The sequence below is a fragment of the Gouania willdenowi genome, unplaced genomic scaffold, assembly GCF_900634775.1.
Source record: "Gouania willdenowi unplaced genomic scaffold, fGouWil2.1 scaffold_85_arrow_ctg1, whole genome shotgun sequence".
Lineage (NCBI taxonomy): Eukaryota > Metazoa > Chordata > Actinopteri > Blenniiformes > Gobiesocidae > Gouania > Gouania willdenowi.
Window position 1 is genome coordinate 724,838 of NW_021145250.1, and position 27,040 is coordinate 751,877.

At 37.9% G+C, this 27,040-nt stretch overlaps 1 protein-coding gene across 2 annotated transcripts; it reads right to left on the bottom strand.

Annotated features, from left to right (window-relative positions):
* Nucleotides 1-26,265, bottom strand: rxrba (retinoid x receptor, beta a). Of its 2 annotated transcripts, XM_028442813.1 has the most exons (12): nucleotides 26,141-26,265; nucleotides 25,178-25,328; nucleotides 23,775-24,007; nucleotides 19,806-19,959; nucleotides 18,375-18,554; nucleotides 18,007-18,027; nucleotides 15,711-15,871; nucleotides 15,511-15,640; nucleotides 9,458-9,590; nucleotides 8,476-8,567; nucleotides 8,044-8,149; nucleotides 1-7,965 (listed from the first exon to the last, which is right to left on the bottom strand). In XM_028442813.1, the coding sequence occupies exons 2-12, from the start codon at nucleotides 25,191-25,193 to the stop codon at nucleotides 7,818-7,820; spliced, it is 1,374 nt and encodes a 457-aa protein (XP_028298614.1). In that variant the 5' UTR covers nucleotides 25,194-25,328; nucleotides 26,141-26,265; the 3' UTR covers nucleotides 1-7,817. The 2 variants fall into 2 exon arrangements, with proteins under 2 accessions (XP_028298614.1, XP_028298615.1); XM_028442814.1 differs by lacking the exon at nucleotides 18,007-18,027.
* Between the last annotated feature and the right edge of the window lie 775 nt (nucleotides 26,266-27,040).

A 27,040-nucleotide genomic window follows, 5' to 3' on the forward strand; every position in this document is an offset into this window, starting at 1 on the left:
TACAATATTAAAACTTTTACTCTGACATGATACAATAAACAGAAACAAGGTTCAGAATTAACGACAAAAAAAAAAAAAAAAATTGTATTTTTTTCTGCTTTCATTCGCTCAAACACTCATCGTCCCGTAAACAAAGTCAAACGGGAAAAGAAGAAGAACTGAAACAGGACACAGACGGGTTCAGATCGGACACTATTTGTTTAATACTTGGTAATAAACAAAATAATGAATAGTAGAGCTGGAGGAGAGAAGAGTGAGATGTTTGAAAGTGAAAAACAAAGGAAGATCGTAGATCTACTGGAGCCAACGTTTTCTTTTAGCTGGTTTGAGAAATGCTTAAATTTGACCGACTTCTCTCGGATCTCACTAACTCACAGGAAAGCCTCCGATTTCAGACAAGTCTTTCTGAACTGAACGTTCATGAAGTCACACAGAAGTCTAATGTCGTAGAATGGAGGAGGAGCCACTGCCGTTTTCTATATTACAGAAAATCGCTGATTATTGAGCTTTAGACATTAGAAATAATGGAGATTTCAGTCGTTAATTGTCTTCTGTTGTTTCCGTCTCGTTTGTGCAGCACTTTGTTTACAGCTGTGGTTGGTTTTAAAGTGCTCGAAAAATAACGTTGAGTTTAACAGATATAGAATTAATAATAACAGAATCAGTGCTTTTGATGGAGTCACAAGTTCAAGGTCTTTCCAGTTAATTCTTTCCTAACTTTCACTTTTTTTTTTTTTTGAAGAAACCAAGGAATTTCTATTCACCTAAAAAGAACCAAGTGCTGGTTACCTAGCCAGGTTTCCAGGTTTAGACGCTAAATAATGATGAACCAGTACAGAGACTTTGACGACTCGCTGCTTAGAACCTGGACCTCATTAGACAAAGCCAACGAAAAAAAACTTAACTAGGCCAGAAAAAGGTTCTTACAAATAATGAAGTGTTTCCAATCCGGAGAACAACCGCTAAGCTAGCAAAAGGTTTTTCCTGGTCCTTTACAGAAAACTACATTTAAAGACTGCCAGTCCAGAGCAAAGCTGGACTTTAAGTCCACAATGAAAACATCGTTGGTCATTAATAAAGAACCTGTATACTGGTAATTAATGAGCTCCCAAAAACAAACACTGGCACTGATTTAGGATTTAGAAACATGGATGAAAAAACCTAGAGCGAGATCATCTGTTATCTCCAGCAAAGAACTGAATTGTCAAACCTTACGTATCTGAAACCAGAATCAAGTCTCTGATTGCAAACCAGGCTTGTTTTTTAACCTGGTCTTAGACAGTAAAGGGACTTAGTCCTGTAGGTCTTTGTTGGACTCCTAGTCTAACGTAAAAATCTCTGTAATGAACAGAAACAAACTTCGTCCTTAAAGTTTCCTCACGTTCTAAAGTTCAAGGTCTGAAACTCGGGTGTGACCCTTAAAGTGCTGCCGATGTAGTCACTTAGAATAAACGCACACGCCCTCAGCTATTTAGGAAGAGGATTTGCTCTAGGACGTGGTTGTCTTAACCATCAATGTCAAAATTTTTCTCTGAAGGGTTCTTATGTTTAGCACCATCAAAGAACCAGCTTCTGGTTCTTCTTGGTCAAAAGGAGAATATGCACCAAAGAACATGTGAAGCACCCACAGACCTCCAGAGGGTTTGTTTTAAGATCAATATCTCACAAAACCCAAGGATTAAGAAATCCTAATGCTGCTGAAGAAGGAAGAACGCAGAGCTTCGATAAGAAGAACACTGGATGTTAACGCACAGATACATGAAATTTATCTCTTCACTCTTTATATTCCTCAGTCTTTTAAGAGCACACTTGTCTTTATTATCAAAATGTAAAAAAAAACAACATAAATACTGCCAACAGGTTCACAGCGCCTCAAGTGCACGACGTCTCGGAGTTCTACAGATTGTTATGGCTCTGCTGTAACGTGTGTAACGCAGAGACAAATCAACCTCACCCAACACCAAACCATCCTCCAACTATGGGAAGTAACACAAAACTGGCACTAAATCACAAGTTATCCTTAGCAAGAATCAGCAAAGATAAGCAACTCTACTTTTCAAGTTTGTGTCGAAAATTCTTGCCAATTCTTGTTAAGAGACAAACAGCAAAAAACAATTCTTAACCAGCCTCAATAAATCAATGACGTCTCGTAACCCAGAGAACAAGTGTTAACATCAGGTTTTAACTAGTCTCCAGAAACAATTAACAAACTAACAAATACTTGGTTTGGAGTTTGGAACAAAGCAGCTCGTGCTTCGGTCTTTCCACGTTCTCCTTCAGATCCTGTTAAACTAAGGCTAGCGAAGAGTGACAATCTAAATCTTTGCCATATTCTTAGAGTAAAAGATCAGGAAAGGAAGAAAAAATAGGAAGCTGAACTGATTAAGAACCAAGAGAACCAGAGATGAAAAGCTGCAATGTCTGGATACGTAACACGAGTCTAAAAACATACACGTGGTAAAGACATTTTTATTAACGATACTAAAAAAAAGAGCTAATCATCACCAGTTTTACGAAGGAGCAGAGTGAGATGAAAACCTACGTAACAAACGACGTGTAGAGTTTACAAGTGGCCAATAACATGATGTATATAATGCACGACAGCTTACAACAAGATGACTGTACAAGTTGCATATTTTAACGTCCAACGAAGATCATTCGCCTCTTGCTCAAAGATTATCCTTCAGAGATAATAAAGACGATGCAGTTGCAGCAACCGACACATTCAACAGAGGAAGCTCAGAAAAGGAAAAGGAGAACCAATCAGAGACTCTACGCATCCCAGCGTCTCCTCGGGTTAAGATCACAGATCTCAAAGCTCAGGGGCTGATTATTCAAACTCCTACGATCCCGTTCAAGCATCAAAGCACTGAGAAACTACCGCACGTACTTTACAAAACCATGTCGCAGGATTTTCACAAAAATCAGGCCTCGTCTAACAAAAGCAGACAGAAGTTGTTCAACCCGAGTCGGTTGCATCACTATTTTCTAACCTCTGTTATTCTTTTATTTAACTTTGTCAGTATTAAATACGGTGAAAATCAAACATCCAACCACACCTAACGGCTCAGTTTTACACCCCTGCATCAGCTTCAGTCTGTGGTGTTTTTCTGTTTTCAAGCTGTTGGTGTCCTCAGTTAAGATGAGTCGTCATAACAAGAACTAATCATGTTTAGACATTGGTTTCAAGGAGGTTTACCAAAGCTATTTTCGATTTTGGAAAGACTTTTGTTGTCTGATGGATTAAGCGCCGTGGACGGACATCGTGGTCGAGCCGTTCCTGGTCATTTTTGGTGACAACAAAGTCCAGCGTTTTCTTTATGTCACACATTGAACAGGAGTCGCAGGACTTTAAAAGGAGTTGGAAACACAAGGTCCGATAAAGAGACTTCACTTAAAATATCTGGATAATACAAAGGATTCCCAGCACCGTAACCAAGAATGTAAGACTTTTAAGTATTCTGATCAAAGACGATCCTCAGGCCTGATGGAAGGAGGTCTTTTAAAAGACTCTGAATTTTAGGGGGTGGGGCCGAAACAGCCAATGATAAATTGGATGAAACGTTAAAGCTTTGCCCTGTTTAAACACAACTGATATGGAACTGGAACTAGAACAGAAAAACTGGTGGAAACTTTTGTTCTAGGGAGATAACTGAATCATAGAGCAGACGAATCATAGAGCAGTTAAAACGCTCTAGGATCCATTTGCTGGGATAGAACGCGTCGTTTGGGTCAGTGTGAAGACACAAGCAAAGTCTAGAGTAGTTGTTTCTGCCGGTCTCAAAGCGTTTCCAATCAAAGTCTAGAGCAATTATGTTCGCTGTGCACGCAACAGCGCTCAGAGCAGACTAAAAACAGGAAGTATCGCAAAGACAGAGTGCACAGCAATGTGGATAATCAGGAAGAAACGACAACAACGTAAATCAGGGCTTTAAAACCACCAAAAACAAGAAAACTTGTTGTTGCTCCATTGTTGAATGTTGGTAAAAGAACAAACGGAGAAGGAAGAAGTTTGTGAGCACTCTACAGCGCTGGCTTCGAGAACCTCTTCTTCAGGTTTCTGTTTCTCTGCCTAGAGAAGTCTCTACTCCAGTAGCTGCTTACAGTAGCTAGTTACAGTAACTAGTTACAGTAGCTAGTTACAGTAGCTAGTTACAGTAACTAGTTACAGTAGCTGGTTACAGAATCTGGTTACAGTAGCTAGTTACAGTAGCTGGTTACAGTAGCTGGTTACAGTAGCTGGTTACAGTAACTGGTTAGCTCGTGGAACTGCACCAGAGGCTGTTTGGAGAACGATCAGAAGTTGTTCTCTGAACGCAAACCGAACCAAATCAAGGTGATAAAAACTATCAGGTGTCAATCAAAATAAAAGGTTGTGGGAATCTTTGGAGGAAAAGTCTTTTTTGGAACATTAGTCGAAAACAGTGAAGGAATTAGACGAGTTTCTTCTTTATAGAGAAAAGACTCAAATTAGCTTCTCCACATGAAGAGTCGTGCTGCTGCTACGTCATGGAAATGTGCATCAACAAATATAAACGGTTACCTTTATTCACATTATTTTATTGAAGTTTAAAGTAAACTGCGTTAGATTTAGCCTGGGTAGGTTAAGTTGAAGCAGTTTATTTAGTTAACTCAACTTAATCAAATGAGTAACAGTAAGAGTTTTCCTTTATAACGTGTAAAACAACACATAGGTGTGGTTAAGGATAGCTTCAGATTGAACTGGGTCATTGAATTGGCTCCGTACATACAGTAAAAGAAAGATTAGATTGCCGTGATAACTAACTCGGGTTAAACTTATCACATTGTTTCAGATGAAGCTGCCCTGATCACAGATCTCACGCACATGTTGATAGTAATTCACCTGTTTCACAGGTCCAACACGTGGCCTCGGCGTCCACATTACATGAGGGGAGGCTGAAGATCCTCTGAGGAGAAATACTTTGGACCGTCTGCAGAACACGAAGCTCATTCTGCTTAAAGCGACACGTCACGTTCCAGGTTCCAGCACAATGATGGGAGTCTACGATGAAGGAATGAGCTGGAGACTGACCTTCTGATTTGTCGGAGTACTTGCATAACGCGTTTGCATTGATGGAAAAGTCGACCATGAAAAGACTGAAGAGTTATTAGCACCTAGTCTGGGACTCTCGGGTCTCCTCTGATACTTTTAGTTAAACGTGGAGAAGCGCGAGCTCACCTCGACACGTGAATGCAATTAAATAATACGCCTTGTGATCAAGTTTCTTCTCGTCTTTTATTTGCCGTTAGTAAGTTTGGATGATAGTGAAGTGCCGTCGTTATCGTTAGATGTTTGTGCAAAGACAGCAGCGGGTTGGTTAGCGACGGCAGTTTCCTTACAGACACGCACGTGACGGACAGGACAGTTTGGGTCCGTCTATACAGCCAATGTACAAAGACTGAAAGCAGCTGCAGGTAAAAGGTGTAGGATTTTCTTCATCATTCAGCATCAGATGCTTTTAGTTCTCAATCGCCGAGTGTTAATGCGATACAGGAGAAACACAAAGTACTGGCTTCTTTGAGAGATCCTAAAACCTCCATCACAACCAATCAAAACTCATAAAAGTTATAAACAGCACATCTGATGTGCACGAAATAAATCAATGAAGAGAAGATTGATGAAGGAGAAAAGCTTCAGGAATGGTTGGAGGACCTCAGGGATCCTTCACTGTTCTTAGAGATGTTGCTCAAAATGTTTCCCTTCTACTTGTTAGAATATCCTCACTTTAAATCACGTCGTACATAGAAACGCAATCTTTGACCAAATTCTGGGGTTGTTCTTTTTTCCCAATCTGGAGGAAGTTCAAATGAAGTCTCCAGTTTTGTTCGACTTCTTGTCTCGTTTGTGAGGAAATATTGCTGAATGAGCATCAGACATGACACAGAAAAATGTGTCTGAAATCATGGAATTTATTTCCGTATACTCTCCCCAAAATGTTTTGGACAATTTCACACCTTTGCACCATATTTTTCCCTGTGCCTGAATGTTACGGACATGTCGATTGTCCAGATCTCGCACTACGTAATCTCACGTGAAGCTTAGAAATAAAAGCTATACAAACACTGAATAAAGAAACGGGGAACATTTAAAGCACAGATCCGAAGCAGAGGAGGACCCTTTAAGACAGTCTCCAAATTCCTTGTAGAGCTCATATTCAAAAGGAATTAGTGGCCAATTCTTCATCTCCTGATCCGACAGGAAGAAGAAAAATCCTACACATTGTACCTGAAGAAAGGTGTTGGTTCATTATTTGTAAAAAAAACGGTAACATTGACACGTTTACATCTCACCAAAAGTGCAAAAATGACCACCTGCGACGGAAAAGTTTAAAAACAAATTCTCACGAATCTACTGCTGAACTTCCTCCGATCCTCGAGCTGTTCCGACGCAAACTAAAAATACTTAAAACAAAAAATATATTCAAGTCATTCTTCCTACAAAAGCCTTGCTGTGCGCATCAGAGTGGGCGGGGCCATGAGGCGCTTTCGGCCCTCTTTTTGTTTTGCTTTTTTCCTGGATTCCAAAGCTCTCATTAGATGAGTACAGTACGTCAAAACTTTAGAAACTCGGACAAGTTTCAGCACAAAATATTCAAGGACGAGCATTAAACTGAGACGGCAAAAAAAGTGTGAGTTTCTGAAGACGAACGTGAAGAAAAAAAAACCAAGGAGTGGTGATGGAGAACACACACGCACTAAAACACACACACACACCGGGAAGGTTTGAGAAGCAGTGAGTGTACGTGACCTCAGAGGGAAGAGCCTTCATCAATCCACAGCTAGAGGACGACACTGGGAGCACTGTGTGTGTGTGTGTGTGTGTGTACTTTCTATATACTTCAGGAGAACAGAAAACTTTGCTTGTTTTACGCCTCCAGAACAACCACACTACATTTAGCAACTGATGAGAGAAACCAACACGCGGGAACCACCGAGGAGGAAGATTTGTTGGGGAAGGGTGTAACAGCTCGACTGGTGATCGTTATAACTGCTGACACGACAGAAGTGAGGCTTTAACTTAAAAAACACTCAGAGTTTAAGTTAATCTGAAACGTAACACAATAAAGAAACACTTCAGATCACAGCTAGGCACCGATTCGCAGTTTTACAACAAACGTCAGAAACCAGTCATACAACTCTAACCCAGATAACATAATAATTTTGCCATCAAAAGCCCAGTCTCAGGGTTGTTTTGGTTGTTTTATAGAAGGAAACCATTGTTGGTGTCCCTTAAGCAAAAACAAAATTCTCTCCAAGTCTCAGCTTTTTGTCAGAAACTGGCATTTTGTGTGAAACTCGTGTATATTTAACTGCTGATTATGGAAGAACAAATCAAGCTAGACAGAAACATTCTGATGAAAGCAGAGTCTATTCTTTCAGAATCTGGTTTCAGATTTTAGATCGTCATAGTACAAAATATTCTGTGGGTCTTTGAAAATCAGTCAAAATGCTCTAAAATGGCTGGTAGTGAATGAGTTAAAAACCAGTCAGAAGATAACATAGTCACTAGTCAAACCGTAACACCAGCTGGTAGGAGATCAATATCTTCCTACATAAGATACAGGAGAAGGGGGAGGGGCAGGGGGAGGAGACACATTATAACTGTTCTAGGATGAAGAACAATCATTTATGAGCGTGTGTGTCAGATCACGCCATTACTACATCACACCTCTGAGTAAAAACATGGTTTCCCTTCTCCTGAAGTATGTAGGATGTGTGTGTGTGTGTGTGTGTGTGTAAGCCAACAGTTCATGAACCAGGGTGTGTTTGATTGGTTGATGATAATCCTGGATCTTCTAGGTGAGCTGATGCGGCGCCTCCAGCATCTCCATCAGGAAGGTGTCGATGGGCGTGTCTCCGATCAGTTTAAAGAAGAACAGGTGCTCCAGGCACTTCAGACCAATGGAGCGCAGCGCCGGGAGCCGGAGGAGGAGCTTAGCAAACCTGCCGAGCGGTGGGATTAAAATGGTGAAACGAACGTTTATAAAAAATCTAAAGATGTTTAGATGGATTTTGTGGTACCTGCCCTGCTGGTCAGGGTATTTCTGCTTGCAGTACGACTCTAGGGAAGCGTAGACTCTCTCTCTCAGCAGCTCCACTTCACTGGGGTTGGACAAACCTTTCGCATCTACAGGAGACAACACACACATCAGCGTTGTTAGCGCACACGTTAGGGAGCACACATTAAGGCTGAACAATTAATCAAATTTTAATCGTGATCTCGATTTTTTTGCCATGATTAAATAAACCTGATTGTCTGCAATATTTACATTAATAATTTGGACTCTGTATTAGTGCATTCATTCAGTTAGCCTTTGGTACACTGGGTACATTTTTAAAAATTATTATTTAAAGCTTAGCCTTTAATACATTGTTATTTTTTATTTTTCTATTATAACACGTTAGCGCACACGTTGGCGCACACGTTGGCGCACACGTTGGCCTGTGTCGTACCTGGGTTGAAGAGGATGATGGCTCTCAGGCAGCCCAGCTCCGTCTTGTCCATCTGCATGTCTCTCATCTTGCTCACCAACTCGGTCAGGACCCTGGACACAACCACATGTAGTTCTATATCTAATTTTATGCAACAGAAAGATACACAAACTGTCCAAAAAAAATACACAGAAAGACAGAAAAATACACAGATAATATAAAAAAAACCCCCACAAAGTTATAAATATACAACATGACAAAAATTACACAAAACTACAAGAGTACAGCTGAAAAATACACAGAAAGAACAAAAAGGGACAAAATTAAAGACAAATACGCAACATGACAGAAAAATACTCAAAATGACAAAAAATACACAGAAAGACAGAAAAATACACAAATAATATAAAAAAAAACCCACAAAGTTATAAATATACAACATGACAAAAATTACACAAAACTACAAGAGTATAGCTGAGAAATACACAGAAAGAACAAAAAGTGACAAAATTAAAGACAAATACGCAACATGACAGAAAAATACTCAAAATGACAAAAAATACACAGAAAGACAGCAAAAAATGCATATTCCAAAAACATAAAATTACAGAAAAAAAAACAAAATTACAGAAAAAAAAACAAAATTACAATCACAAAACATGACAAAAACTACACAAAACAACAAAAGTTGAGTTGAAGAAAAAAAACACAAAGACAGCAAATGACTTGTTAAACACAAAATTACAGGAAAAACTAAGAATTACAAATCAAAAAATTACAAAATCAACTAAACACAAAGGGACTCCAAAAACACACTAAACAACAACAAAAATACAATGAAATGACACAAAAATAAATTATTTGTTACACACACACACACAGTTGTTCCCTGTGTTCATGCTCTGATTGGTCGTTATTCTAATGCTGATGTGAATGTTGATCATGTGACCCTCCAATCAGACAAAGTCACGTTTGTGGCCCCGCCCCATGGGATAAAGGTTACCTGTCAAAGATGGCGCCCACCCCTGCACTGTGTGCACTGTTCCTGTGCACGTGGAGGCCAGTAGCCAATAGGATCCCGTCCTTCACTGAGATGGAGCGATGGGAGAACGACGCGATCAGGAGTTCATTCCAACCTGTGACACGCACGCACGCACGCACGCACACACAATTTTATAACATTTTAATAATTTTAGATTTTATTCTTTTCCTGTTAAATATAACTTTGACTGTTGAAATTTTCCAGTTCCTTTATGTATGTAATTTATATTCCACCATTCTTTACGTATCTCCTACCTCACCAACAGGTTTACTGCTAAAACATTTTGTTTTTAATGAATATTTTCTATATAATTTCAAATATATTCATAAGGAGGACGGCCAGACGTCTACAGTAAAAGCAGCGCAGGAAAGAAAGAAACAATAATCAGCATAAAGTTGCCAAATCCCCACATTTAGTTTGTTCAGAGCGATCGTGTCCGCATTCTGACTCAGAGTCTGACTCGCTGTGATCGCTCTGTGGTAGTTTACAATAAGAAGAACAGACGGAGGTGTGTTTCAGTCTGGATCCAGTAAAAAGTGACCATAAAAAGCTGTAAATGGACTGATATGTAGACGTGGGGCGTGAGGAGGAGACTTCATATGGAAACATGGAAATCTCTGTTAAACCTAACATCTGTACAGCAGCCCTCCTACCTGCCAGTTGTGATTGGCCGAGTCGTTTGAAGGGCACCGTCATCAGCCAATAGAGTGAGCCCTAGGGTACGCTGTGGCCTTTGTGTAGATTTTTCTTAGAACATTTCTAAATTAATGTAATGTGGCCAATATAACGGTGCGCTTATAGTCCGAAACTTACAGCAATACCAATATTTTCATAAATCAAAAAGCCTAACATTTTGTAGTGTATTTTAACAGCTTATTTAATACATGGGTCAAACTGACGTGTTGTCATAAGAGATGCTAACAGAAAGCTAACACATGAGGAAGGTTTTTTAAGTGATTTATTAAAGGTCTCATATCATGCATTTGTTCTAAAAACCCCAGAAGCCATGGACTATGTTAAAGGAAACATCCTTCAATCAGCAGATGAAGACATGTGACTGCCACGAGGTAACGCAAAGCGCTGTATGATTACTATGTTCAGATGTGTCTAATTTTCAACAAACTGTGCAGGAGCCTGGACTATACACATTGTTATTTATAGGTAGTTCAACCTATTGCGTGCGCGCACGTGTTTAGAGGTGCCAGGACCACTCGCTCAGCCGTTTACCCTGAATCATAACGTATCCGCTTTTATTGTACACAATAATGGAAGCTGTTTGGATACATGCTCAGGGGGTTTGTGAGACTGTTTGTTGTTGTCCCTGTTCAGATCCCACTGTTCCCCAGGGATCGTTTAAAGGGGAAAAAAATGCAAATACTTTTTTTGTACATGTTTCTAGTTTGTTTTTTGTTTGTTTTTTGTTTTTTTGTTTTTGTTTTTTTTTGTTATGTTACACTATGCAAACAACATTGTGCTGGTATAGGAATAACTATACTGAAGGAACTCTCTCTGATTTTATTTAATTTTCAAAAATGGATGCTCTCAGAGTAATAAGCTATAATATTAAAGGAATCCATAGTCCTGTAAAACGAAAGAAAATTCTTGGTCAGTTAAAAAAGTATAATTGTCATATTGCATACCTGCAGGAAACACACCTGTCTGATGTTGAGCATGACAAGTTAAAGAGGTCCTGGGCGAACCAGGTATTTTATTCCTCTCATCGGTCTGGCAGGAAAAGAGGTGTTGCTATTTTAGTGCATAGGCAGGTGAATTTCACTCCATTGACCATTCATAAAGATCCAGAAGGGAGGTATATTTTAGTTAATGGAGTTATTGATGGTGTACTGGTCTCCCTTTTCAACATTTATGCTCCTAATGAGGACGAGCCAAACTTTATACATAATATTTTCAATGTTGTGCTCCAAAAGAGCTCAGGTATATTACTGTTAGGAGGGGACTTTAATTGTGTCATGTCGCCACACATTGATAGACAGACTAGCTCCAAAAGCCCTGTCTCTCAAATGAGCAAAGCTTTAAAACAACTTTCAACAGAACTCGGTCTAATAGATGTCTGGAGAAATAAGTTCCCTCGGACGAGAGATTTTACGTTTTATTCACACAGGCACTCATCATACTCCAGAATAGACCTTTTTTTCACCTCTAAAACTGAATTACATAGAATAGAAAACACTGAAATTTTTCCAATTACCCTATCTGATCATGCACCTTTAGTAGTAACATGGAACTTGGGACAGTTACCAAAAATTAAACACTGGAGATTGAATGCCTCACTTTTAAATGATAAGGAATTCTGTAATTTTATAAACACTGAACTGGAGACCTATTTGGAGATAAATACTACACCTGGAATGTCACCCCTCATTTTGTGGGATTGTGCTAAGGCTTATATCAGAGGTCGAATAATATCATTTGCGAGTGCCAAGAAAAAGAAAAAAGAGGCTAGACAGTGTGAATTGGAAAACCGTATACGTCTGTTAGAACAACAACATAAAAGGACACGAGCTGCGGATGTGCTCAGTGAGCTTAAATCATTACGCAGAGACCTTGACAGCCTGGTCACTGAAAAAATAGAGGGTAATTTAAGATTTACTAAACAAAAGTACTATGAAAATGGCAATAGGGCAAGTAGACTATTGGCGATTAGGCTTAAGAAACAGCAGTCTTCAAGCATAGTCCAAAAATTAAAATGCGATCAAAAAATAATTACTAAACCAGGCCAAATTGCAGACTGCTTTGCAAATTTTTATAAATCTCTTTATAAAAATAATGACACATGTAACGATGACAATTTAATATCAGATTTTTTAAAGAGTATCCAGATAAAAACTCTCCCTGGACCATTAGCAACACAATTAGATGAACCAATCCAAGAACAGGAAGTTAAACAGGTGATATCAAATTTAAAAAGTAATAAAAGTCCAGGCCCAGACGGCTTCATTAATGAATTCTATAAACTATATAAGGAAAAAGTGACTCCCCTATTGTTAAGGGCTTACCAACATGCATTGCAAACCGAAACCATGGCGCCTTCCTGGAATGATGCTTCAATTGTTGTAATACATAAGGAGGGAAAAGATCCGACAATTTGTCAATCCTACAGACCAATATCATTACTGAACACCGACTTACGTATTCTTACAGCGATATTAGCCAAACGTCTCAGTAAAATTATTACAGAGGTGATACATCCAGACCAAACAGGATTCATGACAGGAAGACACTATGGGGACAATGTTCGTAGGCTTTTGAATTTGATGTCCTATTCAAAAACGAAACAAGAAGAAGCTATGATATTGTCTCTAGATGCCCAAAAAGCATTCGACCGTGTGTCCTGGCAGTACTTAAGACACACACTGGAAAGATTTCAATTTGGCCCAAATTTCATTAAATGGATACAGATTTTATATTCTAACCCATTGGCTGCAGTAAAAGTGAATGGAACAATGTCTAACAGATTCACACTGGAACGTGGCTGTCGTCAGGGTTGCTCACTGTCGCCCCTGCTGTTCAATATAAGTATTGAACCTTTAGCACAGTTAATTAGAGACGACAATGATATCCAGGGATTTTCAATAAATGGTCAACAACATAAGTTATCGATTTATGCTGATGACATACTATTATATATCTCCAATCCAAAAGCAACAATTCCCCATCTTAAGGACCTAATCAGTAATTATGGTTATCTTTCAGGCTATAAAGTCAATATTGATAAAACACTGGCAATGGATATTGTAGGAAATATATCACAAACCGTTAAAGACCAGAGTGGCTTTAAATGGCCTAAAGATGGTATTAAATACTTGGGCATTCAAATTCCTCCATCACTAATTGATCTGTATAATACAAACTACAAGGTGATAATAGGGAAAATTAAAAAAGACCTGGAACGATGGACAGCCCTGCCTCTATCTCTCTTAGGTCGAATAGAAAGTATTCGTATGAATGTGCTACCACGATTCTTATACCTCTTTCAAATGCTGCCGATAAATATTCCAAATTCTGTTTTTGATGAGGTAGACAAGATGTTTTCCAAATTTATATGGCAATGCAAACGACCTAGGATCAAATGGCAAACTCTAAAAGTATCAAAATCTCGAGGGGGACTTGCTGTCCCTAATCTTAAACACTATTTTTGGGCAGCTCAAATGAGACCCCTGATTGTGTGGATGCAGGACTTGTCTGATACCCGTTGGCTCGATATTGAAAAAAGTTTGTGTAGCAGACCGTTAGAGGCTCTCCCTTTCTCTGACATTCCATTTAAAGATATTCGTATGGGTGAATGGACCATGATCACACTAAAGATCTGGCGTAAAATAAAGCAGTCGTTTGGCTTGCCAAAAGAAATTTCAGCCCTTTCTGATGTTTCTTCCCTCCAAGGCTTTGCCCCGTCTACCATCGATAGGGGCTTTAAAACTTGGTCAACTTCTGGTCTTAGCAAACTCCATCATCTTGTGCATAATGGTTGTTTGAAGTCATTTGAACAATTAAGGGGTCAGTTTCGGCTTCCCTCCTCGGATTTCTTTCGATATCTACAATTAAGAAGCTTTTTGACAAAACATAAAGAATGGGTAAAAGTGTTAGAACCATCACCTGTTGAGGCTATTCTTATAAAAATACAACAAGGTAATCAACCTCTAAAGACTATCAATCATTTTTACAAGGCTTTTCTAAATTTGAATACAAACAATATATCTAATATAAGGATAAAGTGGGAGGCTGAGATTGGCACTGAAATTACTGAGGAGAGGTGGGATGAAATCTGCTCCGAAGCACACCTGGTGACCAACTCCAGTTCGTGGAGAGAGTTTAAATGGAAAATATTAACAAGATACTTCAGGACACCAGAAATAACTTCAAAAATGAATCCAGTAAATCCTGATACTTGTTGGCGAAATTGTAGTACTGAGCTTGGGAGTCATACTCATATTTTTTGGACTTGTCCAAAGATTAGTCCTTTTTGGAATAATGTCTTCACTGCCCTCAACACAGTATTCGGTCAACCATTTTCTAGAGAGCCACAAGTGGCTATTTTAGGTACAATTCCTGATGGGTTTTTAGGAAATAGCAGAAAATATCTGCTAAGAATTCTGCTGACAGCTGCACTCAAATGTATCACCATCAAGTGGCTGCAGTCGGACCCACCTACTTATTCTAATTGGATTGAGAAGGTGAGAGAAATTTATCGGATGGAAGAAATTACTTATTCTCTGAGGCTTCAGAAAGAGTTGTTCATTAAAAGATGGAGTCCCATGATGGATTTGCTATCTTAAAAAGATGAGCATAGTGTGGATGTTTGTTTTTGTTTTGTCTTTGTTGTTATGTTCTGGTATATATGTATTTTGTCTGATTATTTGTACAATAGTTTCTGTATAGTATTGGCATGCACTTACAGTATATAGTGTGATAAATGTGATTGTATTGTACAATGTTATAAATCTTAATAAAAATTGAGTTCTAAAAAAAAAAAAAAAACCCCAGAATCATAGTATTTAAGGTTTATTTTCCAAAACTCACCTGTTTTCCAGCGTTTTAGCCTCTGAAAAGTGACTTCCTGACCAGTGACGTCACTAGAAGAGGGCGGAGCATCAGCTCAGAGAGCAGGATTATTGAGGATTTCTCAGAGATGCAGGAAGGAAACCCAATAATACTTTGGGGGTGTTTTTAATAAGGAATTAACATTGCAACAAAGTTAAAAACTGAAAAAGTTTTGCAAGATGTAAGACCTTTAAAGGCTCAGTAATTGTAATTAAATTTAAACTTTAGAAATTTAGAATGGAATTGTAGTTAACTTTCAGGGGGAAAATAATAACTGTAATTTAAAGAAAATGCCGGTCACCATTATCAAAACTGAGTTGAAATTGAACATAGATAACTGAAGGTGTAATTGTAATTGAAAAATGTAATTCAACCCTTCATTAAGGCCTGTTAATAAGGACACACACACACACAGGCACAGAGACAGACAGACACAAACACAGACACACACACACCTGCTCTCAGCAGGATGACCTGGTCGTCCAGAGGAAGCTCAGAGAAGTGAGGGATCCTCTTGGCCCATTCCACCAGAGTGAACAGCTGTTTATCAGCAGCCTGACAGATGTTGGTGACGGGGTCGTTGGGCTGCAGAAAACGTTAACATTTTATTATTATTAATGCAGATGTGTGTGATCCTCCTCTGTGGTCCACTCACTGAACTCCCTCCTGAGCTTCCATCAGAGTGCAGCTCTGTCTTCTGCTCAACGGCTAGCTCCGCCTCCAGGATCTTCTCCACCGGCATCTCCTCGTTCACCACGCTGGTCGACTCCACCTCTCCTTCTCGCTCTGTGTTCCTCTGACGCTCGTCCTGGACCGCTGTCCACAAAACGAGAGAGAGAGAGAGAGAGAGAGAGAGAGAGAGAGAGAGAGAGAGAGAGAGAGAGAGAGAGAGAGAGAGAGAGAGAGAGAGAGAGAGAGAGACACGGAGGAAAAGATGAACGGAAACGATCAACCAATGAGGAGACAGGAAAGAGAACAGATCACACCCACACAGTTTACTATCATTATTTTATAACTTTATATAAATGTATATGTTTTCTGAACAAATATCACTGTGCTGTGAACTCGTCTCTAAGGCAACAGGTGTTACAGTTGGACTGGTGATCATGTTATCTTGTGTGTTCTAATAACAGGAAATTAAAATATAAACCATCATCTGAGGTGTTTGTTTTATTGTTTTATGACAGATGAATGCATTAGAGCAGGTGTTCTCAACCTTGGGGTCAGGACCCCATTTGGGGTCGCGAGACACTGGGAGGGGGGTCCCCAGATGTTGTCCTGAAACTAAGAATATTTTATGAACAATTTGAGCCCATTTTTGTTTATTTTTATCCTTTTTCTGCAACTACACCAAACTCACCATATTTTAACCTATTTCCATCACTTTTTCTTATCATATTTTTGCTCACATTTCAATTAATTTTCCACTTTCTAGACATTTTCAGCACTTATAAACTAGGGATGTAACGATTAATCGTAAGGCCATTAAAAATCGATTCATAGGTATCACAGTTCATATCAATACTGTAAAAAATTAATCGCAGTACTTTTTTTAAACAGCAGAGGGTGCTATATATTTATCCTTCTCTTGTCCAGAAGTGTTGGCGGCGGGCGGAATCTGCTACTACTCTCTTTCTGGGCGCCTTCTACTCTTAAACATGTTCATAAATGATTCCTTACCCCTTTAGCACCAAAAGAATATCTGTAATAGTGCTTGAATATCTGTAAAAGTCACGTTTTTCTACATACAGTACAATGACTTTTTTTTATGTCTAATTGTTAAGGCACAAAATACATTTTCAGTTGCATTTTTAAAAAGAAAAATAACTATTATGCAGTTTTGCATTGTTTACTATAGAACCAGAATTTCAATTAATAGGCTTCTTCTTCATTTGTATTATTTCTTTCTTTATTTAATTCAATTATTTTTAGTTAAATTTCATTGATTTGAATAGTTTATTAAGGGATTATTTTGACAATGAAAAATAAAAGGAAAATAGTACAGTTTTTTCTAGTTTTTTCCCCAAAAAAATAAAGGAATATTGTTCAGTCATCATCTGTCTACAGTCCCATTTTGTAAAATAAATCGTGAGAGAATCGTATCGTAAACCCAGTATCGTGAATCGTATCGGGAGGTGAGTGAATCGTTACATCCCTATTATAAACCCTTTCCACCACTTTTACACCTAATGTCACATATGTTGACCCATTATTGTCACTTTTAACCTCTTTTCACCATATTCATACTTATTTCTGCCAATTTAACCACATTCATGATTTGTCATGTCCATTATTTGCGAGTTTAAACTAATTGTACCAATATTTACACTTTGAACCCTTTTTATTACTTTTTCTCTCTGTTTTTGTCCACTCTAATGTGTGACTTTTAACCAATTTCTGTGGTTTTTAAAATCCCATTTCATCACCTTTTCCACTATTTTTGGTCACTTTGAACCATTTTATTATTGATTAAAACCAGGATTTCCATCTTTAAGATGACTATAATAATAATAATAAACGTTCCTGGATAACAGTGGATATTATTCAGATGAATAAATAAATGTGGTTATCACAGATTCATAGAACAATGGACCATCATTTTACTGACTTTATGGATGGACCCCAAAAATCTCTCCTTTATTCCCCCTTATAGATGGTCCTGTCTCCACATGACTGTTCTTCAATGTTCATGTCTGTGTTCAACCACCTTCAGCTACAGTGGGGGTCCCCGCTCTCTGGGACCTTTATTTTGGGGGTCACAGGGCTCAAAAAGGTTGAGAACCACTGCTTTAGAACACCACCACCAGGTGTAACGATGACCACATGAAGTGTAACACCAACAGTTATCTACTCTCTGATCACAGAAGTACAGGGGGGGTCCTAATGTTATGGCTGAGTGTGTGTAAAAGCATTAATAACTGCGTCTGTGCCTCCCTCCCTCTTCTCCTTACATCTGTCGTTCATCTTGGCCACTACAGGGGGGGAGGGGGGGAGGATGAGAGGAAACAAAAAGAGGAAGAGAAGGGGGAGAGGGGTTAGTGTTTACAAGGCTCACCCACCCCCGTCTCCCCCATACATCTCTTCACTCATCCTCCGTCCAACACCTTTAATCGTTGCTTCTCAATGCTCGGGTGGTGGCCCTAAAGTGGGTCGCAGGGCTGTCATAAGAGGCCTTCCTTTCACTCTTCTAACATTTATCAATTGGTTTGTCCCGATAACGATACTATAATGATTGAGCTACATTTAGCTTAATAATCACCAAAGGTTTAACAGGTGTGTGTGCGTGTGTGTGTACACGCGTGCCTCAGGCCAGGCTCACCTTCCCTCTTCATGCCCATGGCCAGGCACTTCTGATAGCGACAGTACTGGCATCGGTTCCTCTGCCGTTTGTCCACCATGCAGTCCTTGTTGTCCCGACACGTGTACGTCAGGTCTTTCCTCACCGTGCGTTTGAAGAAGCCTTTACAGCCCTCACAGCTGTACACGCCGTAGTGTTTACCTGCACACGCACAGACACACGCACACACACTACATCTGTTACATACTGGAAAACAAATGCAAACGTAACGGCTGATCATCACCATCAGGAGGAAACAACTCCAAAAATACACAGAAATACACTAAATCACTCCAAAAACACACAAAATCAAATAAAGATACACAAAGCGAAAGCAAAAATACACAAACGGACAACAAAAATACACAAAATCAAAGTACAACACACAAAATTTAAAAAAAAAATACCCAAAACAAAAGCAAAAATACACCAACGGCTAACAGAAATGTACAAAATCACTCAAAAAACACAATCACAGAAAAATAAACAAAAACAGCAAAAATACACAATATTACTTAATAAAAACATCAGACATATGCATACCATTACAAAAAACAACACATTAGGCCGACAAAAATAGACAAATCTACTCCAAGACAACTACAAATACAAACAACGACAGAAAAACTAAAATAAGAACAGATGACTCCAAAAACACACAAAATGGACAAAAAAGCCATAATGACTCGAATATGATCAAATATGGTTTTTATTAATCGTGCAACAGAAAAATAATCGTTAGATTAATTGTCTAATTAGTCATTAGAATAGTCGACTATTTGATAAAATAATCGTTTAACCCCAGCCCTAGTTCTCTGTAGAGTAAAGGTTACAGACCCCTGACCAGGGGAAGAGGGTTAGGAGACCCCACTATCAGAGCTGGACCCTCTGAATTTAATTCCATGGGGTGAAAAAATGCAGATGATAAGTTGGTTATGCTACTGTTAATTTAATTCAAGTACAGCATTTATGTAAAATAAAAAAACAGAATACATGTAACTTGTTGTTAAAACATTATATAAAAGAAATGCCCTGTTATTTCAGCCCCTGCTTGAAAACGTAATATTGACACTAAAACATTTTGCAAATATATCTTGAGTCATTGTCAATCTTCACTTCAACTACGGTACGCCAGTTAAGTCAACTATTCATCAGCATGTATGGCATAAAAAAAAAAGAGGGTGTGACCTAATTCTGCGGTGGTGCGACCAACTGAGAAAGTTAGTCATACCAGTGCCACCACTGGAAAAGTTAGTGTAGAGCCATGTTTAAGGGTTAAACTGGGAACGTATGAATGTCATTTCATTATGTACATGTTTATGCATCCATGAATAATATTCTAATAATAATCTTGTGCTAAAGCGCTGTGACTGACGTGTTGAGCAGGTGGAGGTGATGATGTGATGAACTCACCAGAGGATCGATCTCCACAGATGGAGCACAAGCGTTTCTGGGACATCATGGGACCAGGACTGTGAGCTGAGAGCTGCTTCAGACCCAGAGGAGGTTTCACGTCATCAGAGCTGCTGACGGCATGAAGCCCCGACATGGACACGGTGGAGTTAATCTGAGGAAGAGCAAAGAGACACCGTCCAATCACCTGCAGGCCTCACACGCACACCACGGCACGCACACATTCTAGCTGAAACCAAGCTGGAAATAAATGTTATTGAAATAAATACATCATTTAGTAAAAAAATGATGGTCCATTGTTCTATGAATCTGTGATAACCACATTTATTTATTCATCTGAATAATATCCACTGTTATCCAGGAACGTTTATTATTATTATAGTCATCTTAAAGATGGAAATCCTGGTTTTAATCACTAATAAAACAGGTTCAAAATGGTGGAAAAGGTGGTGAAATGGGATTTTAAAAACCACAGAAATTGGTTAAAAGTGGTCACAATTCAGGGATTTGGGGGAGGGGGCGTATATAATGTAATTTAAAAAGTAGGAATTAGTTTAAAATGGCAAATAATGGGCAAAACAAATGATGAATGTGGTTAAATTAGTAAAGTAATTAGTATTTTTTTAAAAAACGAATGTTACCATTGGTCTTTTTACCATGCCTGGTCACAATCTTAATATCATACTTATTATGTGTTAAAATTTAAAGGGGACATATCATGGTTTTAAATCCTTCCTTTTTACATATAAATCATACAGTTGTGGTCTATATAAAGCAGAACTGCAATGCTTGGGTCTGAATTCCTCATTATTATAGCTCCACCCCTTTTCTACCCCTTTTCTGATGTGCTTCTGAGAGCAACTCGTTTTGGTGCTGTCTCTTTAAATGCAAATGAGACACTCCATACCCCGCCCCCTCTTCAAGTGACACTCGGTTCAACTCCACCCTGCTCGGCCATTTTTGTAGTTTGATAGAAGAGATACGGCTATGTAGCGGAGCATAAACTTTTTATTCAGAGGTTATTTACAAAATGTCAACAACGTTAGACTTGTCCATCCAGCCTTACATGTTCCAGCCAGAGTCTGACCCAGTGGAGCGAGATGAAAATGAAGATGATGAACCTGCAGAACCCTAACAAGTGAGCTAACACAAGCACCGAGCTGACGCTAGCGCCAACTTATTTTAATACAGTCTTTTCAAAGACAAAAACATCAAAATGAAATGACTAATGAAAACTTTAGACTTAAATTAAATCACGTAGGCCATATCATCAAGGATCTAAAACGAGCACACAGCGCTAACATATGAAGACGGTGCTAATGCTAATGCTAACAAAACAATGACAGGGACGTCTCATCATCACTTTTTAGCGTTATTTACAGCTTACCGAAGTGCTCTGTTCATCGTCTCCAAAGATAGAAGGAATTGAACCCTCAATCAGACAAAGTCTTTCTGTAAATCCTTCTTTATACTGGTGGAGGTTGATGAAGCAGTCATCATTGAAGTGCTTCACACACACAAAAATGACCTTATCCACAGATGTGGTACATTTCTATAAAAAATAAAACTCAACCAGACACTTTGAAAAGGTTCTGATGCTGGGAGACGGTGTAATGAAGCGTGTGGGTTACTACATCCAACAACCAAACATTTTGACTTATCCTCTCGTAACTTCTGCATCCTGGAGCTTGGACTACAAAATAAAAGCCAGAAATAAAAATGGCGGATTGCTCGAAGTGTTGGGCCTGGAGTTGATGTCCTAATTTGGCAGTTCTGCTGCAAATACTGTGATGTAATAGTTCAAAAAACGTAATAGAGAATAGAAAAATCGAAACAGATTGAAAAATATGAGCAAAACAGAATATAAAGATATCAATGGAGCACCTGAAGAGACTAATTTGATTTTTTCTGTACTTCTAAACACTCTAAATATACAACAAAATGCATTTAAGGGCTAAAAAAGTGGATTTAGCATGATATGTCCCCTTTTAGTCATTTGAAACATTGATTAGAACAATTAAGGCCTTATTTTTAGATTAATGAATTTAATGCCTTTTAAGACTTTTTAAGGATCCGTGGGAACCCTGATAATGACATTATAATAATAAATAAATAATAATGATAATACCAACAATAATAGAAATAAAAAACAACAATACGAAGAACACTGGTGTAGTGGTTAGCGAGAAAGTCATGGGTTTAATTAAAGTTTTATTCTGAATCAACTGAATGATGTTGTTATTCCTTTGTGAGTTTGACTAATAATTAACTAATAACTAGTGGTGCAACGAATCATCATTGATCTGTGATACGCATGGAGTGTGGTCCGTGGATTGGTTGACGAAAAAAAAAAAAAACTTTTCATAATGATCATTAGTAATGTGTGCAACATCCGTGTGTGTGTGTGCGTGTGACTGACAGTGAGTGTACTGCACATGTGTGGTTCATGCTCTTGGTCGTGTATCTGTGTGTGATTGTGTGAGAGTAGAATAGGCACACACACACAGGGAGGGAGAGAGAACAGCTCCATGTCTTTTAAAGCTCTTTTTAAATAAATATTTGCTCTAGTCTGGATGGCCATCCTTGACTATTCTAAGAATTTGAAATGATAAACTCAGATGTTCTTTCTTTTCCTTCTTTCATTCATTTTTGATGATGTGGGCTTAGACTAGTTTTTAATTCACTCTCCATGTTTAAAAATACAAGATGTCATGCCTTCATTTTTTTTCATACACATACCTGTTTAAAGGATGAAGGTGTAATGTCTTATATTGCACTTTCAATTGTTTTGATATGATTCAAAATTGTATTTAAGCATTGGATTGACATCTCAAGTTAAATGTTGTTTATATTTAATGAGCAGAAAAATGTTGAAAGTGTTCTATTAAATATGAGGAGAGCAAAGTTATTTGTCTTTCTTTTTTTTTTTTTTGCTGATCCAAAAAATGTAATGATTCGTGAGTTTTTTGATCCGTTGCACCTACTACCACTACCCTATTACCACTACTAATAACCAAAGTGGTGAAATGGGATTTTAAAAACCACAGAAACTGGTTAAAAGTTGCATATTAGAGTTGACAAAAACAGACAGAAAAGTGGTAAAAAGGGTTCATAGTTTAAACTGGCAAATAATGGACGTGACAAATGGTGAATGTGGTTAAATTGGCAAAAAAATGAAGCATTAAATCTGGTGAAAAGAGGTTAAAAGTGACAGTAATGGGTCAACATATGTGACATTAGGTGGAAAGAGTTTATAAGTGCTGGACATGTCTGGAAAGTGGAAAACAAAAGGGAGTAATGTAGCAAAAATACATTAACAGGAGCAAAAATATGGCAAGAAAAAGTGATGAAAATAGGATAAACTAGACAAGACCTGCATTGGCAAGTCAAATACGTATTTGGCAACTGAAAAATTTAAAAAAAAATTGTCAAAAATGACAACCTGTATCTGAATTTGTTGACATGTTTGTTGTTTCTACTAATGTAGGAAAAACAAAAGACTGACCTTGACCTTAAATATGACCTTGCTCGAATGTCAAGGTCATATATTGAAAGGAAATGTTGTTCAATGGTATCAGTCTGAGCACTGGATCTCAAGTTATAGGGAATTTTTTTTTTTTTTGATGATGTCATTAACTTTGACCCCTACCAATCTTTTTACTGGTAGGTCGTACAGCTTTGATCTGATTAAATAAAATACTCCACTACAGATGAGCTTTTCATAAATGTAAGCATCAAACTTGTACGATAAATATTCGTAGAGATATAGAAAAAAAAACTGACACTTGATGTGATCTTGACCTTGACATTTTGCTCCAAAAAGGCAAAAATAAGCAAAAAACGGCTTTAATTGTTCAAAACATATTCATAGTTTCGTGAAGGCATCTGGCGATCCCCTCCCAGTGTCCCAAAGGTTGAGAACCCCTGCCTTAAAGGGTTAATAATATTATATATTAATGATGTTATTACCTGGGGGCTGCTGATGGGGCCGTAGCCCACTGAGGGCGTTCCAGGTAAACAGGGCGAGCCCAGAGACGAGCTGATGACAGAGAAGGGTGATCCGATGCTGCTGATTGGACTGTTGACCCCCGTGGTGGTGATGGGGGGGAGGGAGGTCATGGAGGCGGCCGAGGGGACCAGGGGTGGCGAGCGCTGGCCCGACGGCGGCGACGACACGGACGAGCTGTCCGGGCTGCGAGAGTCTGGAAAAATAAAACAATAAAATGACCAGCAGGTAGTTATTAAATCACTGGTTCACAACCCCAGAATAACTTTTTGATTGTATATATCTGTATATTTGTATTATTATCTTTTTTATTTTATTTTTTCTACTATAATGTGTGCACTTGTATTTAATTAACAGTCTTTTACTTAATTATGTATGTTTTCTTTCTATTTTTTTTCTTTGTTTAGTGTTTATTCTTTTTATTTGTAATTTCCCTCTGGGATAAACAAAGTATTTCTGATTCTGTTTTATTCTTTTACTGTATGACGATCAATGTCGTGAAACCTTAATATTCTGTCCAAATGCATTTATTTTAGTTAAAAAAAGGTTTAAATGCATTAAAAACACCAAATATAGTAACTTAGTTTATATGCTCTCAATTAGATTATTTTTTTAAAAATTTTTTAATGTTACATAGTAATTACTTATTTATTCTGTTATTCAAAGTGTCAAAATATCATGTTGTGCGACTGTTTGCTGATTTGAAAAAAAACCTTTAAAATGACTAAATCTATTCACGTTTATTTTAGTCTTATTATAGCCTTGTATAAGATTTCAAAGTGTCTCTATATTTATTTCCATTATAATATTCACGCATCCTTGCCCGTTAATAAACATTTTATGAAATATCATGAGGTGAATTTTTTTAATAAAAAAAAAAAAATCTTTTTTTTTTCCATTTTTCTATATTTCCAATCAGTAATTATTATTTTCTCAATTACAAGACATTTCAAGTGACCGCACATAGGGTACCGACCCCAAGGTTGAATAAAAACAGCAAAAATACACAAACAGACAACAGGAATACACAAAAATCACTCCAAAAACACACGAAATCAAAGAAAAATACACAAAACAAAAGCAAAAAAAAAAAAACACAAATAGACAAGGGAAATACACAAAAAATATACAAAACGACAACAAATACAGATTAAGCCCTTAATCCCCATATTAATCTTGAGATTGGTCATCATTCTAAATTATCTAAATTAAATAATCTGGTCTATTAAATAAGATGACGTGTATATATCAGTGTTTATGTATGTGGTGTCTCTATAAAGCCTAACTATTAAAGTATTTACCTGTTTTATTTCATGTTTTACAATCTGTTCCAGTATTTTATTTGTATCCATGTGTTTGTGCTCACCTCTGCTGTCTCCCATGATGGTGGTTCAAACACCGCTGGATGTTAGGCAGCGGTACACCGACGTGCTGCACCCGCCCTCCGGCCGCTGCCAAACTCGAGACCGCGGACTGAGGCCCGGGCCGGAGCCGTTTTAGAGAAGCCAAAAGTGCGTCTGAAATTCCAGCAACAGACACTTGATTGTTTATGGTGCTCAAAACTGACAATAAAACGCAAACATCACTTATCTTCATACCCAGGTGCTAATGATGAGAAAATGGTGCTAAATGGGGTTTTAATTGCTCTATTTATATAGCACGGAAGCTAGCTTTCTGCTTACTGTTTCAAGCTAGGCTAGACAGACACACCGGACTCTGACAAACTAAATATTTGTACATGCATTTTATTGACATTACCATCACTGAAATCATACACAGTTTAATCCCAGCATCTGAAAACAGGTTAAGCTGGATACATTAACACCGTTAGCATTACTGCACCTCATATTAAAGGCTAATGCTAACAACTAATATCACCCGTATAAACCACATTATATTAGACACAAAAATGCAAATTAACACAAGCATGACTAATTCATAGAGAAATGCGGAGAACATAAACCCTGTGTTGCCAAATAAAAAAATAATATTAAAAATAAAAATAGCAACGCTTTGCAAAAATACCTAAGATTAGCTGCATATGCAGAATGTGCTTGTCTGCAAAAAAACATCAACCTTAAGCCTGTTTCTTAGACAAATAAATTATATATATACTGTTCTGTCTGTTCAATGCAACAATAGGTGCATATAAACTGTTTAAAGGTAAACATAAAGCTGCGGATGTATTGCTCTAGTGCCAGCTACATAATTAGCCTCCGTGCTAACCTAGCCGCTATGCTACGCGGTAGCAGAGCTACAACAACAATAATAACACCTGCAGAAAAGCTTTTTTTTTTTTTTAAATACATGAAACTATAAAAATACTGACCGTTTAACGGTGCAGCTCCCTCCGCATGAAAAGACGTGGCTGCTGGGCCCCGTGTGCGCGCGCGTGCGTATGTGCGCGTGCATGTGTCGCCCCCATCCTCCTTTGACGCTCGAGCTCCTGATTCCCTCACTGTACGTCAGAGGTCAGAGGTCAACAGATTCACTTTCCTTTGGTTTCCATCAAAACAATTATCTGTAATGACGGTATCATTAATACTGCTACTACTATTATTATAATTATTATCAATAATAATAATAATAATAATAATAATAATAATTATTATTATTATTATTATTTTATTATTATAATAGCACGTCTACTACACAGTGAGAAGGCCACACGTTTAATGCAAAGTTTTATTCTTAATCAACTGAATGATCTTGTTATAATGTAACATAATTAAACTGTACAGTTGACATGTTATATATGTATAGTTATATTCATATTGTTTTTAATAGATGTGGCTTGTATAATATATATTGTTTGTATATCTGGAGCTGTAATGAAAATAATTTCCCCCTGGGAGTATTAAAGTATTTCTGATTCTGATATTGCTTTGTGAGTTTTACATAATAATCATTTGGGTTTTACTTTTATTCCATGTGTGTTTACATCTATAAAGGGGAATAAAGGAGAGATTTTTGGGGTCCATCCATAAAGTCAGTAAAATGATGGTCCATTGTTCTATGAATCTGTGATAACCACATTTATTTATTCATCTGAATAATATCCACTGTTATCCAGGAACATTTATTATTATTATTATTATTATTATTATAGTCATCTTAAAGATGGAAATCCTGGTTTTAATCACTAATAAAATGGTTCAAAGTGACTAAAAACAGTGGAAAAGGTGGTGAAATGGGATTTTAAAAACCACAAAAAATGGAGCAAAAGTTA